At 41.1% G+C, this 17,493-nt stretch overlaps 1 protein-coding gene across 3 annotated transcripts in view; it reads left to right on the forward strand.

Moving 5' to 3' along the window:
• cita (citron rho-interacting serine/threonine kinase a) overlaps window positions 1-17,493 on the forward strand; it is a 43,861-nt gene that overhangs the window by 22,631 nt on the left and 3,737 nt on the right. For 2 of the 3 annotated variants that reach the window (XM_039798353.1, XM_039798354.1), the window contains exons 22-46: window positions 119-293; window positions 2,054-2,251; window positions 2,466-2,519; window positions 3,771-3,968; window positions 4,245-4,438; window positions 4,558-4,693; window positions 5,396-5,500; window positions 5,822-5,962; window positions 6,192-6,299; window positions 6,424-6,616; window positions 7,061-7,222; window positions 9,161-9,298; window positions 9,478-9,658; window positions 9,757-9,848; window positions 10,028-10,132; window positions 10,509-10,678; window positions 12,288-12,368; window positions 12,585-12,720; window positions 13,175-13,314; window positions 13,476-13,568; window positions 13,698-13,806; window positions 14,533-14,661; window positions 14,816-14,896; window positions 14,989-15,067; window positions 15,658-15,840. In XM_039798353.1, coding sequence (XP_039654287.1) covers window positions 119-293; window positions 2,054-2,251; window positions 2,466-2,519; window positions 3,771-3,968; window positions 4,245-4,438; window positions 4,558-4,693; window positions 5,396-5,500; window positions 5,822-5,962; window positions 6,192-6,299; window positions 6,424-6,616; window positions 7,061-7,222; window positions 9,161-9,298; window positions 9,478-9,658; window positions 9,757-9,848; window positions 10,028-10,132; window positions 10,509-10,678; window positions 12,288-12,368; window positions 12,585-12,720; window positions 13,175-13,314; window positions 13,476-13,568; window positions 13,698-13,806; window positions 14,533-14,661; window positions 14,816-14,896; window positions 14,989-15,067; window positions 15,658-15,840 — 3,381 coding nt within the window. Of the gene's footprint in view, window positions 1-118; window positions 294-2,053; window positions 2,252-2,465; window positions 2,520-3,770; window positions 3,969-4,244; window positions 4,439-4,557; window positions 4,694-5,395; window positions 5,501-5,821; window positions 5,963-6,191; window positions 6,300-6,423; window positions 6,617-7,060; window positions 7,223-8,609; window positions 8,634-9,160; window positions 9,299-9,477; window positions 9,659-9,756; window positions 9,849-10,027; window positions 10,133-10,508; window positions 10,679-11,061; window positions 11,107-12,287; window positions 12,369-12,584; window positions 12,721-13,174; window positions 13,315-13,475; window positions 13,569-13,697; window positions 13,807-14,532; window positions 14,662-14,815; window positions 14,897-14,988; window positions 15,068-15,657; window positions 15,841-17,493 lie in introns of all 3 variants that reach the window. The other variant, XM_039798352.1, reaches the window with a different exon arrangement.

Raw genomic sequence — 17,493 nt, forward strand, 5'->3', positions numbered from 1 at the left:
CCACTTAAACTTCTATTCTAAATCTTTATATGTTAAATAAATGCTAGGAAACTTTTTTTTGAAAGGTGTCTGCTTCTAAACAGGCAATGTAATAGTCATCTGTGTATATTTTTGTCAGGAAAGCCCAGGAGGAGATGATCTCAGAGCTTCGGCAACAAAAGTTCTATTTGGAGTCTCAGGCAGGCAAGCTAGAGTCCCAAAACGCCAAACTGGAAGAGCACCTGGAGAAGATGAGTCAGCAGGAGCAGACCAAGAGGACCCGGCTGCTGGAACTGGAGAGCAGGCTGCGGGAGGTGAGGCAACAGGAAGCAGAGATACAAGGCAAAATCTGTTAGCTCAAGATTAAGTAATTCACTTTAACTAGCACACAGTGTAGCCTTACATTATAACAATCCACAAAAGGGATTAAGGCAGCTGATCAGCTAGCGAGCTCAGCTCCCTTTCAGATAAACAGCTAATTAAATACTGTAGGTCGATAATGGCACCTCTACAAAATTGCCATTGGGCCTGTACACAAGATGTATCTGTTGGTCCAGTGGAGCCGACCGCCTTCATGTGTTATCTCTGGAATAATATAGTTGCATTACAACAGGTGAGAATATGTTTGACCATATAAAAATAAAGCAGGACATAGTAGCATGGCCAATGAATAGTTTGTTAGTTCCCATGTTGTTAAGCATTCACCCTGCAGACATATCCTTGAGCAAGATGCTATTTGTCTGTAAACTCTGGTCTGTGGTCTGACCTCCCTCTGAAAGCTTTATATCTTTTCTACAAAATTCTATGAAGTCTCACATTGATACATTAAAGAAAAAGAAGAAAAGTGGAGTTTTTTTGCCTATTTTGGATGTTTGAAACTCATCTGTGAATTATAATGTATTAAACTAGTTAGAGTTTTTAAAATACATAATGTTTCTCCACCACTCTGAGAAATGCACCGCAAAATCCATTAGCTGTACATGCATCCGATGCGAACCTATTTTATAAAAATAAGTTTTGACGTAATTGAAAACAACAATGCCCCCTTTCTCCTGTTTGAGAGCTCTCACCCCCTGGTGTGCGGTCTGCCAATGTTAGTGGCAGACAACCTGCTGACTAGATGTCATAACTCTACCTCCACACACTATTCCCCACTGAGATGTGATACACAGATTGGCACTAATTGCTGTTCTTTCTGCACACACACACACACACAAAGATGTACTTTGAGATTAAATCCACCCTTTTCATCTCTGTAATAGTCAGAAACCTATGAAGAAGATAAATGCAGCCTTGTGTGTCTCAATGTGATTTCTTTACCAGCAGAGAATGGGCTGACATTCTTTTAAAAAGCTTTTAAAATAATAATAAAAAAAAATCTTAACCAGTTTGACATTTTAAATCTAATTACATAGAGGGCTTATTTTTCACCATGTACTTTTAGGGTTCTAGGCTGGGCTGTGTCTGTGTTTTGTTCTTAATCGTAGAGTTTGCATCTACATTTTGATATCTGAGAGTTGAATTTGACATCCTCTTAAGTATTCTTTTTTCTGCTCTAATGCCCATTCAGCTTGTTTTATGTCAGAAAAATATACTATACTTTTTCAGCTTTGTTTCATTACTTTGTTCTTTTAATTAGTGAATAATTCATGATAGCATTAAAAAAAGTTCCTACATGTACTGGAAGCACATGCAGGCCAGCCATTAGGAATTTTGGACGGGGACAAAATATTCCACATTGGGCACCTCATCCACACCCACTCCAGCACCACCACCCGCCCATCCTAATACCAATACGGACTATTTCAAAAACTCTTGGAATTTAGCCTGGATGCCTCAGGTTGTCTAGTTTCAAATTCATATCAACAATACCAAAAATGTCAGCACAACAGACCTTTTAGATTCCCTCCAATTTCTGAATTGCCCTGATGTCCAAAAACATCTACTGTACAATCTGAGCTACTACACTGAGCAGGTTAACAAATGCTAAAAATTATATGCAAATACAATCTATTTCACGTCTGATTTATACTGTGATATACACTGCATTCACCCTTGTCCTGTTTCTTCGTAGATGGGCCTAGAACATGAAGAAGAGAAGCTGGAGATCAAGAGACAGGTGTCAGAGTTGACCCTCTCCTTGCAGGAGCGCGAGTCCCAGATTAGCAGCCTGCAGGCTGCACGTCTTGCCCTGGAGAGCCAGCTGCAGCAAGCAAAGACTGAGCTGGAGGAGACCACCGCTGAGGCTGAAGAGGAGATCACCGCCCTCAGGGTAAGACAAGCCCATATGTGTGCAATCAGAGTCACGTCATAGAAATACATGCATATACATTTCACACAAAAATATTCAGATGTAGGCAATATGTTATGCATGCAGTCCGAAGGAAAGGTCATGTTACGTTTTCAGTCTATTTTAAATAATGTCGTTAGCAATTCATCATTCTTCACCATTTTATGTAGCAGTCATTTGCTCTTGTTTCCCGCAGAATCACAGAGATGAAATTCAGCGCAAGTTTGATGCCTTGAGAGACAGCTGCTCAGTAAGTGCTGCCACAGCCTTTTGTCTCTTCTTTCAGCAGCAGCAGAATAATTTTCTAAAATATATTCTTTTATTTAAATATATGATGATTCATGTTCAACTTTAAACCTTCATTCTAATGTAGCAATGTAGTCTACTGTATCATTTTTTGGTCTAGGAAGCGCAGCTTGCTTTCATAGGGCATTCTCCAACTTTGCCCAAACACTTGAGTCCATATGGTATTTTTTACATATTTACTGTAACTAAATGATTGACATGAATAACAAGAAGATGGGTAACATGTAACAATGTAAAATGTTCAACAATTCACATCCTTCAAATTTCAAATAAAACCTCTAAAGCCCGAGACACACCGAGCCGATAATGGGCCGTTGGACAGTCTGGCGAGGTCAGTGACTCGAGTCTGTTCCGTGTGTTCCGTGCCGTCGTCCGTCCGAGGGGCCGTCAGCCTTCATTTTGGCCGATTTGACATGTATAATCGGCGGGGCGGGCACTGCCGGCAGTCGGACTCAAATAACCCTTCTGATTGGTAGAGTGCTAACCCAGAAACGGGGAGCAGAATGAGCGTGAGTCTTCTCAAAATCTGACGAAAATCTTTTAAACTGACCTTTGTCGATCTGAAATGATGACAGATTCAGCAACTGCACGACCTATTTCTTGCTTAAAATGTTTTCAGAAACACATTTCGGTGAACCCTTTTAGTACAATATGAGATTGTATTCTGGACTGGAGACGAAGTCTGTCTTTGAATTTCCGGAGAAACCAGACCCACGTGACGCGTTTGTCCAATCAGCTGCCGGTTTTCATTTTTGGACGACAATACAGATTAGCGCCGCCTGCTGTTAGGGAGACGTAGTACGTCTCGTCGTTTTGGTGTGTTCCGAAGACCTTTTTTTGACCAACTCGGGGAGACTGATCAGTCCAACTGCCTTTTCTGCCGAGGGTCGGCCGTCTGGTCAGTGTGTCTGCAGCTTAAGAGATCTTATTTGATTTTTGACTCCCTTAATAAAGCATCCTTTACCTAATTCCTACGTGACCAACACAAGTCTCTTACTAGTGGGATTTTGGAAGTAACTTCACCATCAGTATACATTGCTTCATTACGGTATTGTAAAGATGTAAATTTATTAGTAGCCCAGCTGTGTTATTACTTCAGTGATTCTTTTCTCCTGGCTTTTGTGGCCAGAACCTAAAAATATCTGTTCGCCTCCATAAGCAAGACTAACACCTCTAGTTGTTTGTGTTGCCTCAGGTGATCACTGATCTGGAGGAGCAGCTTACGCAGCTGAGTCAGGAGAATGCTGAGTTGAACCGCCAGAACTTCTACCTGTCCAAACAGCTTGATGAAGCGTCAGATGAGAGGGAGGACCAATTGCAGCTGAGCCAGGAAGTGGACAGGCTGAGGAGGGAGGTGGCTGACCGCGAGATGCACCTAAACAACCAGAAACAGGTAACGCACATACGCAAATGCTTGAAAGCTCTTGAACATAATTCACTGTAACCTCCAGTAACTCACATCGATATAGTGGAATGTTAGAGATATTGTAACAAGTCAAGTTGTGTTTTTAACCTTATGTATCCTCATGGTTAAGACCAAAGATGTGATGCATCATATCATTAAGATTCATAATACTGAGACCTTGTGCTGTAACTGAAAGGAGAGACAACAATTACGTTGTTTTGTCCAAAAGATTCCCTCTTCAGTTTTGCTCGTATATCCTCCCAGAACATTGAGACATTGAAGACCACATGCAGCATGCTGGAGGAGCAGGTGGTGGAGCTGGAGTCCCTAAATGACGAGTTGCTGGAGAAGGAGAGGCAGTGGGAGGCTTGGAGAGGTGCCCTGGAGGACGAAAAAAGCCAAGCCGAGAGACGCACCAGAGACTTGCAGAGACTGTTGGACAATGAGAAGCAGAACAGGTAACAAACAAGCATAAACACTTAAATATACTTAGTCTTTGTTATTTTACATGAGAATGACTGTGATTCCATATTAAAATGTATTGCTATTCTAAGACTTGATATTGTGCTGTTTACAGGTTGCGAGCAGACCAGCGCAGCACTGAATCTCGCCAGGCAGTAGAACTGGCAGTCAAGGAGCACAAAGCTGAGATACTGGCCTTACAACAGGCCTTAAAGGAGCAGAGACTGAAGGCTGAAAGTCTGTCTGATACTGTGAGTCACAAGTGTTTAAAGGTCCTATGACATGGTGCTCTTTGGATGCTTTTATATAGACCTTAGTGGTCCCCTAATACTGTATCTGAAGTCTCTTTCCCGAAATTCAGCTTTGGTGCAGAAATACAGCCACTAGAGCCAGTCCCACAATGAGCTTTCCTTAGGATGTGCCATTTCTGTGTCTGGAGCTATTGAGGAGGAGAGTGGGAGGGGCAAGGTGGAGGGTGGGGGTGTGGCCTTGACCAACTGCCACTTGTCTCGTTTGAAAGCCATGATGTCTCTCTCTCATGGGTTGGCCAAATTCTCTGGGCGGGCAAAGCAGAGAAAGGGGAGGTAACCTTGCTTGTTATGACCTCATAACAAGCAGATTCTAAAACTGCTCATCTGAGCTTTCATTTTCTCAAAGGCAGAGCAGGATACCCAGGGCTCGGTTTACACCTATCGCCATTTCTAGCCACTGGGGGACCATAGACAGGCTGGGGGAACTCATATTAATGTTAAAAAACCTCATAAAGTGAAATTTTCATGCCATGGGACCTTTAAACAAATGTACTTATGATCTAACTTTAACCCCATTTTCCGTCCTCTAATTGAAAAAACTAACTTTTTTTAATTCTGAGAGAGAAAATCCACACTGTTTGTGGAGGTGTGAATTTAACTTTTACTTGCAACTATATAACATGAACTTACATGTTCTCATAGCTCAATGATTTGGAGAAGAAGCACACCATGCTGGAGATGAACGCACGCAGCTTACAGCAGAAACTGGAGACGGAGAGAGAACTTAAACAGAGGCTGATGGAAGAGGTAGAATGTGAAATGCAATCACATAAACACACACCTGTATTTATTACATGTAAATGACATTTATGTTATGGACTTGTCCCCTATAACTCACTCATTCAAAAAAATTAAACCAGGAGTCAGTTTTAGCCTATGCTTAAAGAAATGTAATTTGAATTCAAGTATTTCATGTAAATTGAAATACTTGAATTCAAAGTACAAAATCTTTAAAAAGACACATCTTGTCTTAATAGAGTTAATAATTATATTTGCTACCACTCCGGAATGTGGCTGATTTTAAAATATGATTTCTTACTTTAAATATCTGTGCTGGTGTCCCCACAGCAAGGGAAGCTGCAGCAGCAGATGGACCTCCAGAAGAGCCACATATTTCGTCTGACCCAAGGCCTGCAGGATGCCCTAGACCAGACAGACATGCTCAAGACGGAGAGGACCGATCTGGAGTACCAGCTGGAGAATATACAGGTGCTCAATGCAATACCTTTTCAGTTTGATGAAATACAGCGGTCTCTAGGGTTAGATATCTCTCTAGTTAGATATTAGAATAGTATTAGAATAGTGCAACGGATGTTGGCAAGCAACCAGGTGTCTCAGGGGGACCAAGAGGATAAATTAAATTCTGATTCATGTGAACTCTTTTAAGGTTGTCTTCAGAGGTATTTCCTTCTCTGAAGATCTGTTTTCTTTCCTGCAGGCTGTATACTCCCATGAGAAGGTGAAGATGGAGGGAACCATCTCCCAGCAGACTAAACTCATTGACTTCCTCCAGGCCAAAATGGACCAGCCCACCAAGAAAAAGAAGGTCTTTGAAAACATTTTATGACAACTTGAAGCCACATTAGATTGATAAACAGATTCTATTTAAAAATGTGTTTGTATTGTTTTGTTCTTATATAGTATTAGTAACATGTTCCCTCTCTGAATAGGGTATATTTGGGCGGCGGCGGGAGGACGTAGGCACCACGACTAACGGAGCGCTGGCTCCACAGGCCCAGCCAGCAGTTCCCATGCAGTATGGTGACATGAAACTGGCTTTGGATAAGGAGCGGTCAAGATGCGCTGATCTGGAAGAGGCTCTGCAGAAGATGAGGATAGAGCTGCGATCCCTTAGAGAGGAGGGTAGGTCCCAGTGTTAGGCTGCACAGTAACTGCACCAGATATGGGACAGGCTTTATATCTTTTGGCATCCCTTGGCAGCAAGGAATGGGATGATACTCTGTAGCTGGCCCTGTAATATCAAAATATTTAATTGTTGTTGATTTGACTCCAGTAATAATGTATTTTTCATCAAAACTCATACCACCATAAAGTTAGGTTTGCCATTGGAGATGAGAAATGACAACCTATGTCAGCTCAGAAAATCCTGTATTGTGCCTCCTCCTCCCTTATCTGTTCTCAGACATCTTTTAACAGAGTTGCCATGGCAGCATCTTGCTCCATTACCTACACCAGGTTCTTTGCGATTTTATATCTATTATTCATTTGGTAATGGGGCCAGATATATAGCATAATAGCTATTACTGATCTAATGTCAGGTTGTTTTATTTGTTTATGGTAACACAGCGGCTCATTTCAAAGCCCAGGAACATGGGGCTCCTGCCACGCCGGCCCAGGCTCGACATCAGATCCTCATGTCAGCAATTGTCAAATCCCCAGAACATCAACCCAACCCCAGCAGCCTTCTCAACCCCTCTACCCGCTGCAAGGAGAACTCCACACCTGAAGGTTAGTGTGTATATATGTGTGTGTGTGTGTGTGTGTGTGTGTGTGTGTGTGTGTGTGTGTGTGTGTGTGTGTGTGTGTGTGTGTGTGTGTGTGTGTGTGTGTGTGTGTGTGTGTGTGTGTGTGTGTGTGTGTGTGTGTGTAGTTTTTGGTTGCCGAAGTTGACAATATGGTTCCATGTTTTAAACCTATATTTGGAGCAATTAATTTCTTATGTAACTATACCACACTTTTTAATAATGAAACAATGATATAATGGCTCTGTTAAAAGACAAAAACAGATGAGAAATATTTTTTTTTTACAATAACTTTGAATGCACCGCGAGGTTTACCAGTTTTAAATAAAAGCAGCATTTAGTCATCTGCGTTGTTTTTCCGACAACAGCAGTGATCAAATGCCAGTTTGTGTCTTTTAGCATATCTTTAGCGGCAGTCAGACTGTTGTATGTCCCACTGTTGGAATCCTCTACTGTGAAATACAGTCACACTACACCGTTTAACTGTCAGCATTTTAACCGTGTTTCATCCAGTTATTACTATGGCCGTTACTGTCCAGCCCTGATATATACAGATAAACTAATAACCAAACACACCGGTAAACTTAATGCTGCTCTAGCCGCAAATTCAATGAATTTGAATCCCTGTTTTAAAGCTGTACAGTGTCCGCCATAGGGGTGTTCACCCTTATGCTAACAGCTTTAGCACAACTGGACTCTGTGTTCACTTATTGTGTTTATGTGGTGTGTTTATGTGTGTGTTCTTTCTATGGCCTGTCTTACCAAGCAGGATTATGAAGTTAAACAAAATTGGATAACTATGCTCAGTACATGTTAAACCTGGAGCTCGCTCCAAAACAGTGGACATGGACTCATTGGACTGAAGAAAAAACAACAATCACTGTGCATTTATCCAGCTAATGTGGCAATCCTGCTTGGGCCTATCTCACAAAGTAAGAATAGTGCATTAGCCAGGTAGGGTTGGTTTTATTCTGGGCTTTCCACCATCACAAAGCTTTTTTTATGGTGATGATCACAATGGAAACTGAACCTTTGCATACATCATAGCTGCATGGCAGGTTCAGTGGATCATATCAAAATGTGTAAACAGCCCATGTCCTAAATGGAAAAACCTATTCCAAAAGTATCATCCAATGACAAAAATACTGCATTCACTTGAAAGGGAAAGCTTAATATCACAGCATCATAAGTTCTAACACTGTAAGATAGACCATGATGTGTATTTTATCAGAGACACGTTTGGGTAACAGTAGCCTGGCCAAGTTGAACTTGCTTTGTGATTCAGGTTCCTTTCTGTCCGTGTTCCTTTGCTTTCACATAGCTTTTGTTAGACTGCTCTTTCCTTTCTGTCTCTTTCCTCTTGCTCCTCGCAGAAAAGAGGAGAGTCACCTTTGAAAGTAAGTTAGCAGTCACCACAGTTTGTCTTCTTACATGCATGAGCTCATCTCCATGCATGTAATACTGCACAAACACACATGCTCATATCATACTGTACATCTGTCTCACTGTCCCGTTGTCAAGCTAACTGTAACTTGACCAAAGACTATATTCTTAAATGTCAACTTTAATGTGATTTTCCCTTCTATTTTTTTAATCCCCAGCATCATTTGTGGAGTCATGATTTAGATAGAAAATGGTTGGATGGGTTTTGGGATGCATTTTAATGCATCCCATAGTCATTGGCATGCATAATCAGATTCTGACAGACTATATTAGTATACTTGAACATTGATATGCCTTATATTATGTTATTCAAATTGCCCCATTCTGCTTGAAAAAACTAAATTTCATGGACTTTTTGCTGACTTCTCAAGTGATTTAAGCCTGTAAAAAAAAAATATATATATATATCTGGTGTCATACTGTATTTCTCTTTCAGTAACTCCTATCCCTGCCCACTTATTCTTCCCTTTTTGCATTGCAGAGTTTGGTCGTCGTGTGAAAGAGAGAATGCATCACAACATCCCTCATCGTTTCACTGTGGGCCTCAACATGAGGGCTGCCAAGTGTGCCGTCTGCCTGGACACTGTGCATTTTGGACGACAGGCTGCCACTTGTCTAGGTTTGTATCCTGCACTGTAGCTGGGAAGCACTGAATATGAAGATAGTTCAGAGGATACATTATCCCTTAACATTACAATATGAATTCTCTTATTTATGATAAGATTCTACTAATTAAGAACTTTTATAGAAACACAAATTTGCATTGTTCTTCATTCCCCTCTCTTTGTTGTATTATAGAGTGTCACACCCTGTGTCACCCTAAATGCTCACCATGTCTTCCGGCCACCTGTGGTCTGCCAGCCGAGTATGCCACTCACTTTTCAGAGGCTCTGTGCCGAGAAAAGGCAAGCTCTCCCGCACTGCAGGTCAAAGAGGCCAGTGGGCATGTTCGCTTGGAGGGATGGATGAAGCAGCCTAGGTAACCTCAGACCTCAGTCTTTTTGCTACCAAACTGACCATGTACCATATGTTTTTTTCACAGCTTTGACAGTAATGTGCATTTGTTTGCTCACACAGAAATGGCAAGCGTGGTCAGCAGGGTTGGGAGAGTAAATATGTGGTGCTTGATGGAACCAAAGTATCAATCTATGATACTGAGCCCAGAGAAGGTCAGTACTTTATTTTATTAATTTGATTTTAATGGCTGTATTCTCATTGGTAATAGAAAGATGCATTTTTAACGTGACAGAACATCACTGAGGCAATTTGTAATCATTTAAATCTTTGTATTACAATGTAGATCAATACAGCACTATCTCATAAAAATAGTGTGTTGTTTTTCTTCTAGACTATATAAAAGTTGAGGAGGAGTTTGAGCTCTGTCTGCCTGATGGAGAGGTAACCGTTCATGGAGCTGTTGGAGCCTCTGAGCTCATCAACACTGCCAAGTCAGGTACTGGATCAATACCACCTAATCCTGCTCGAATCAGCCTATTGTAGAATGTTAAGTGTATCAACCTGTCCCCAAATGTATAATTGGATCCACATGTCCAATCTATGCTTTGAATCTTAGAATATAACAAAATGTTGACAGTTCTGCTAAGCTGTGAAATGAAGCTGTTTGCCAGAGAACCAACGTGTGTGTGTGTGTGTGTGTGTGTGTGTGTGTGTGTGTGTGTGTGTGTGTGTGTGTGTGTGTGTGTGTGTGTGTGTGTGTGTGTGTGTGTGTGTGTGTGTGTGTGTGTGTGTGTGTGTTTTGTTTTTGTGTGTGTGTGTGTGTGTGTTTTGTGTGTGTGTGTGTGTGTGTTGTGTTTGTGTTGTGCGCGTAGACATACCGTATGTGTTGAAGCTGGAGTCTCATCCCCACACCACCTGCTGGCCAGGCCAGTCGATCTACTTCATGGCTCCCAGCTTCCCTGACAAGCAGCGCTGGGTGGCTGTACTGGAGTCTGTGGTGGCTGGTAGCCGTGGATCTAAAGACAAAGTGGATTCTGATGCTGTAAGTATTGTCTGGTTTTTTTTTCTGCCTGTGTCAGGCCTAATTGGGTTCAAAATTTGAGTTTGCCTTTTGGATGTGTAAGAAAGACAGCCCAGCGTCTCCTTTTTACAAGACAAACTCACTTATTATGCACATTTCAAATATCAACTTTATCCAAGGGTGGCTGTATTGTTGGGTGTGAGAATTAGGTAAAATATATGAAATGCCTCCATTAAACATCAGCAAGTGCCTTCACTTCGTTTTATCTCCCTCCCTCTTCTTTCTCTCTCTGCATGTTCTCAACATCCACGTCTTATATTTTTGTGTTGTCATCATCTTTGTTGATGTGATTATACTGTGCGTGTGTATCTCCATTCAACTCGGTTGTGTGGATCATATTATAGGCAGGTGTTTCTAAAAGACAGAAGAACCTATCCCCTCTGGTTCAGGTACAGTAAGTAGCCGCACGAACGTTGAGCTTCAGTCAACCGACCGACTGAGCATGCAGTAGCTGTTTACATCTACACATACAACACTGATGCTGTTTAGCACAGGTCAACACGCCACTGAGTTACTGAATATGTTCCATCGAAATAGCCTGTGAAAAACAGCAGCATTCAGTGGTCAAAATCTCACATCAATTATATCATACACTCATAAACCTACATAGTGCATGGGTGTGAATAGGCTCTGCTGTGCGCCTCTGGCCTGGTGTCATATGCTATGTCATGCATGCTTCTGCAAAAGCCATGCACTGCTGTAGCCCCCTTCACTGAAACATGACAGACACATGTACACATTCCTTTAGCAACCTGAGCTTAACTTCAGTCTGCAGGCTTCTGCTGTTGGTGGTTGTGTGTTTATTGCACTTTCCCAATATATAAAATAGTCTTACATTTTCTCTAGTCTGGCTTACCAGATGTACAGTGCTGGGATAAAGCCTGACGTTGGCCTACTTCCCCTTCCGCTATCTATTTTGCAAAGGCACTGCCGCTGCATCCGGGGCTTAGCACTGCCCTGGACGGGTGGGATAGGTTTAAAGTAATACAAACAAGCCAGGGCTTTTTTCCCCCATCTCAGAATGTTAATGTGTATCGTGAAGCCAGACCATACTACAGCGCTGACACAGTGCTGTGGAGATGAGTCTGGCAATGCAAGACTATATTTTCTCTAAACTGTATGTCAGCATTTCCCAAAAAGTGTTACCCCTGCCTTGTTAATTGTGTTACCTATTCAAAGATGCATTCAAAAGTTCAATACACTTTTTTTTGCCTTTTGGCAGAATACACTACATGGCCAAAAGTATTTGAACACCCACCTGAACATTCCACCCATATGTGATTGCTCCAAAGAACTATATATTTCCAAAAATCTGCATTGATATGCTCCACATTATCTGGGAAGACTGACAGATTACTGTACATCCAAATTTAATTAATTAATGCTGATGGATGTATTCACTAATTCAGACACCATAAATCTCTTTGTTTGAGTTGGTGAAGGCTCTCTGGCTGTCATCCTTGCTTGGTCACCTTTTCTTGTTCTAAAGCAACTGATTTGTAGAAGATCTGCCTAACCTGCCCTCTCCATCTGCTCCATGTCTCTCTTTTTCTGCTTCTTGTCTTAATAGAAACTTTTGGGCAATTCTCTGCTGAAGCTGGAGGGTGATGACCGTTTGGACATCAACTGCACTCTGCCTCTCACTGACCAGGTACAAAGACAGAAACCTGTACCATCAACAGGAACATAATGAAGTTTACTTTTTATATTTTTGCTATGTTTGGCATTTAGTTGACACTCTAATCCAAAGTAACAAAAGAATCAGTGTTCTTCCAGTTAGATACTCTTTCTGACTGCTTCACCATTGCTCTGCATGTTAAACTTATTAGGCTCTTAATCTTATGATCTATCTTATCCTTTCCCTTAGATCGTGTTGGTTGGCTCTGAGGAGGGTTTGTACGCTCTAAACGTCATAAAGAACTCTTTGACCCACATCCCCGGGCTGACCTCCGTCTTCCAGATCCAGATCCTGAAAGAGCTCGATAAGCTGCTGATGATCACTGGTCAGTACATGGTATTAAATTGAGGCCATTACACTCAATTATAAGTCGGTAATTTTAGTTCTCTTCTCAGTGAAAGCTATTATTTCTAGAAGACTTAGCATTATCGACTCAATGAGACTTTCGTTATATTGCCAGATCATTTATTTAACATCTACACTGGAGTTGTTTGTAATAACTTGTAATAACTTGTAATAACTTATTCTAGACCAACAACTTTTTGATGTATTACATGTTTTGAAAATTTGACATAGCGGGTAAATCAAGCTTTTTCTGCCGCCCTAATAAATCAGATAATCCTTAAATGTAAATGTACTGTAGTATATATGTTCATATTGTGTTTTAGTCTTATAGAGACCTTTTTAGCTGGTTATAATCATGTGTATAAATGCACTGAAGTAAATAAGAGATTGCTTGTGCGTTTGACTGTATGTGGTGTGTTTGTTGTGTCATCTAGGAGAGGAGAGGGCCTTGTGTCTGGTGGAGATTAAGAAGGTGAAACAGTCCTTGTCACAGTCCCATCTCCCAGCTCAGCCTGACCTCAACCCCTTCATCTTTGAGACAGTCAAGGGATGCCACCTCTTCTCGTCTGGAAAGGTAGGTTAGGTTGTTTTTGTTACTTACACAGAGCAAAATCCTCCTAGTTACACTGTTATTTAGTCAGAGTTAATGAGCTGAACATCAATCGCAAAGCAGTGTGCTGTCTGATTGCAGATATTTACCACTGCCTGGATTGCTCTGTTCTTCTTTCTTTACAGATTGATAATGGGACCTGTATCTGTGCTGCTATGCCCAATAAGATTACAATTCTGCGACATAATGAAAGCCTTAACAAGTTCTGCATCAGAAAGGTGAGTGGGCCTTGCAGATGGATAGGAAAATGATAATGTCTTGAAGCAAAGGCAGTGTTTTGTACCAAAGTAGATGTATTGCTTCAGGGAGTAATAAGTAAGGTGTTGAACTTTTGTTTGTATTTGCAGGAGATTGAGACATCAGAGCCCTGCAGCTGTATCCACTTCACTGGCTACAGCATCATTATCGGCACCAACAAGTTCTATGAGATTGAGATGAAGCAGTATGTGCTGGAAGGTAGGTCACCTGCCATTGTGATTTATTCATGGTAGGCATCAGCACTCAAATCCTGTGTTGATTTTACTTATTTTTTCTTTTTTTCTTTTTTAAAGGTCCTATGACATGCTGCTTTTTGGATGCTTTTATATAGGCCTTAGTGGTCCCCTAATACTGTATATGAAGTCTCTTTCCCGAAATTCAGCCTTGGTGCAGAATTACAGCCACTAGAGCCAGCTTTCCTTAGTATGTGCCATTTCTATGTCTGTAGCTTTAAATTTTATTGAGGAGGAGAGAGGGGGCAAGGTGGAGGGTGGGGGTGTGGCCTTGACCAACTGCCATGTTTCGCTTGTTTGCAAGCCATGATGTCTCTCTCTTTCTCATGGGTAGGCAAAGCAGAGAAAGGGGAGGTAACCTTTCCCCTTATGACATCATAAAGGGAAGATTCCAGATTGGCCCATCTGAGCTTTCATTTTCTCAAAGGCGGGGGAGGATAACCAGAGCTTGGGTTACACCTATCAACATTGCTAGCCACTGGGGGGCCATAGGCAGGCTGGGGAACTCATATTGATAATAATTTAAAAAAAACTCATAAAGTGAAATTTTCATGCCATAGGACCTTTTTTAAATAATATTTTCTGTCAACCAGATGGTGTTCTAAGCAAGTCTCCACAATTGTGATTCTATTTCTTTGAGTTTTCAACATTCACACCTAAACGAGCTGACTGATATGATTTCTTTGTACAGAGTTCCTGGATAAAAACGACGTGACGCTAGCTTCAGCTGTCTTCGCCGCCTCTTCCCACAGCTTCCCCATCTCCATCATCCAGGTCACCACGGCACCACAGAAAGATGAATACCTGCTCTGTTTCCATGGTTAGACATGTCTTCTCTCTCTGTGTGGGCACACATGTACAGTACATTGTGTATGCATTTGAGCATGTCAACACACATACGTTTGTGTGAGAAAATCTGCATTTCTTTTAATAGTATATTATTTTTCTTCTAATTATTATAATTTTTCTTGCAGAGTTTGGTGTGTTTGTGGATGCATACGGCCGCAGGAATAGAAGTGATGATATCAAATGGAGCCGTCTGCCACTCTCATTTGGTGAGTCAGAATTTCACATCACTTCCTTTTTTTTCTTTAATGGTCAATGTATTATGTGCGATATGATTTCATGTGGATTTTTGGTATTTCAGCCTATAGAGAACCCTACCTGTTTGTGACCTACTTCAACTCTCTGGACGTTATTGAAATTCAGGGACACGCTGCTTTGGGGTAAGACTGCCTTCTGCTGCTTTGTCAGTAACAGTCCATCAGTTAGAGTTTACACTTGTTTAGTTTTTTCCCAGTCACATCATCATCATCATTTTGTGGGTCTCTACTTTGTGTCATTGCATATTGTAGTTATTGAATATTTAATTTCCCATTACTACCAGGTCTCAGTAAACACATCGACAAGAATCATCCATTTCAGTCAATCAATCAACATTTATTTCTATAGTGCTTTACAGCAACCAGCAGGTATCCAAAGTGCTTTACATCAAGGACAAGAATAAAACAACATAACATACAATTAAAAAGAATAAAACCTAGAATACAGTAAAATCAGAAAAGATTACATAAAAACAGGAGGAGGAGAGGGAAAATGTCACGCCACTACTGTGTATTAAAAGCCATTCTAAAAAAATAAGTTTCAAGTTTGGATCTAAAAAGAGCTACATCTGTAATAATGTCAGGGGGTAACCTGTTCCAAAGTCTTGGGGCAGCAACTGTGAAAGCGCGATCACCCCACAGTTTATAGGAATATAAAAAAACATTATAATATTTTGAAGGATACAGCGTCTAATGTTCTCATTTCTTTCCAGGCCCCACTCATATGCACACCTGGATATCCCAAACCCACGCTACCTTGGCCCAGCCATCTCCTCTGGGGCCATCTACCTGGCCTCTTCCTACCAGAACAAACTGCGGGTCATTTGCTGCAAGGGCAACCTGGTCCAGAGCCAAGAGGGTGTAGGTGACCTGCAGCGAAACGGCTCCGGACGCAGGTGAGGACACTCTTTATTGAACCTGCTTCAGGTCACACTTACTGTCTGTTCTCTCCCATTCTCTCGATTAACTCATCTAGACAATTACACTAATCTCTGTTTTGGGTATTCGTTTGGTGACTCTTTTTTTTTTTTAATCCACAACAATCTTTTAACTTTCTCTTAAAGGAACACGCCGACTTATTGGGAATTTAGCTTATTCACCGTAACCCCCAGAGTTAGACAAGTCGATACATACCCTTCTCATGTCAGTGCGTGCTGTAAGGCTGTCTGTCGGCTCCAGCGGCATCAGGGCAGCACAGAACATGCATGTGAATGGTTCCAGCAATCCTACTGCTCCGAATAAGTGACAAAATAACGCCAACATGTTCCTATTTACATGTTGTGATTTGTGGAGTGACAGCGTGTACAAAAAACAACGTAACATGAGACACAGCCCTCTTCTAACCGTAAACAAACCGGGAACTATATTCTCAGAAGGCGAAGCTCTGCTACTTCTGCTACTTGGGCGGAGTGATTTGCTTTGCAGCAAGCCTGTCTGAGAATATAGTTCCCGGTTTGTTTACGGTTAGAAGAACCATTCACCTGCATGTTCTGTGATGGGCTGCTGCCGCTGGGGCCGTCAGACAGCGTTACAGCACGCACAGAGATGAGAAGGGTATGTATGGACTTGTCTAACTCTTGGGGTTATGGTGAATAAGCTAAATTCCCAGTCGGCGTGTTCCTTTAAAGTCACCACACATTTTGAGCTGTAACACATTTTCTATGTTCGATACATGCAGTTCAGTATGTAGTTATTCGGTCTCATGACCAGAGGCTGGATATCTAGTAAGTCAATTATTGTTTTTGTACTGACCGAAATGTGTCTGTAGCACCTCGTATTGTAAACTCTTGAAAGTTTACATCAGATGTCTGGTCACATTAGTAGTCTTATTTTTTTGATTAGGTAGTTCCATACTTACCTAAATCAAAACATGTTTGTTTTATATAGGCAAGGTTGGCCGGTTGTGTTTAGATCATTTTTGAGAACTTTGCCTTCTTTTGTTAATGAAAAAATGCTTTTCTAGACTTGTTTTTATTTCTCAAAGTATAATTTTGGTATCTGCACCAAAACTTGAATATTATAGCAACACTAGTATTTGAACTTCAACCCATACCCATCCCAAGTCATGTGTATGTGAAGGACCAATCTAATGTGGCAAATAAATATATTTAATGCTCAAATACATTCAAATAAATGAATGAATGAATGAATAAATGAACAGAATGCAAAAACCAAATTGCCACCCCAATCTATAACTATATGGGATGTCCCAAATTCTCAAAATAAAGGTTTGATTGACACTTGCATTATTTACATATTGATAAATAAATTATGCAATGCCTTCATTTGTCTATTGAAGGGAAATAAAGCCGAGATAACCCTAAGGGGAAATTAATTCTGAAGGAATAATAGTCAGGTAAAGCAGGTCAACAAAAAAAATCACAAAGATGTGCGTTTTATTTGTTTAATTATTCATGTCTCAGTTTACCCGAGCATCTTACTTAAAGTATTCATTCATTTATTATAGACTAAGAGCATTCCAAGCACACCGCACTCTTTTATTCCATGTACACTGGTGTTGTTGATGATCAATGGGACTAGCTGGCACT

The sequence above is a fragment of the Perca fluviatilis genome, chromosome 4, assembly GCF_010015445.1.
Source record: "Perca fluviatilis chromosome 4, GENO_Pfluv_1.0, whole genome shotgun sequence".
Taxonomy (NCBI): Eukaryota; Metazoa; Chordata; class Actinopteri; order Perciformes; family Percidae; genus Perca; species Perca fluviatilis.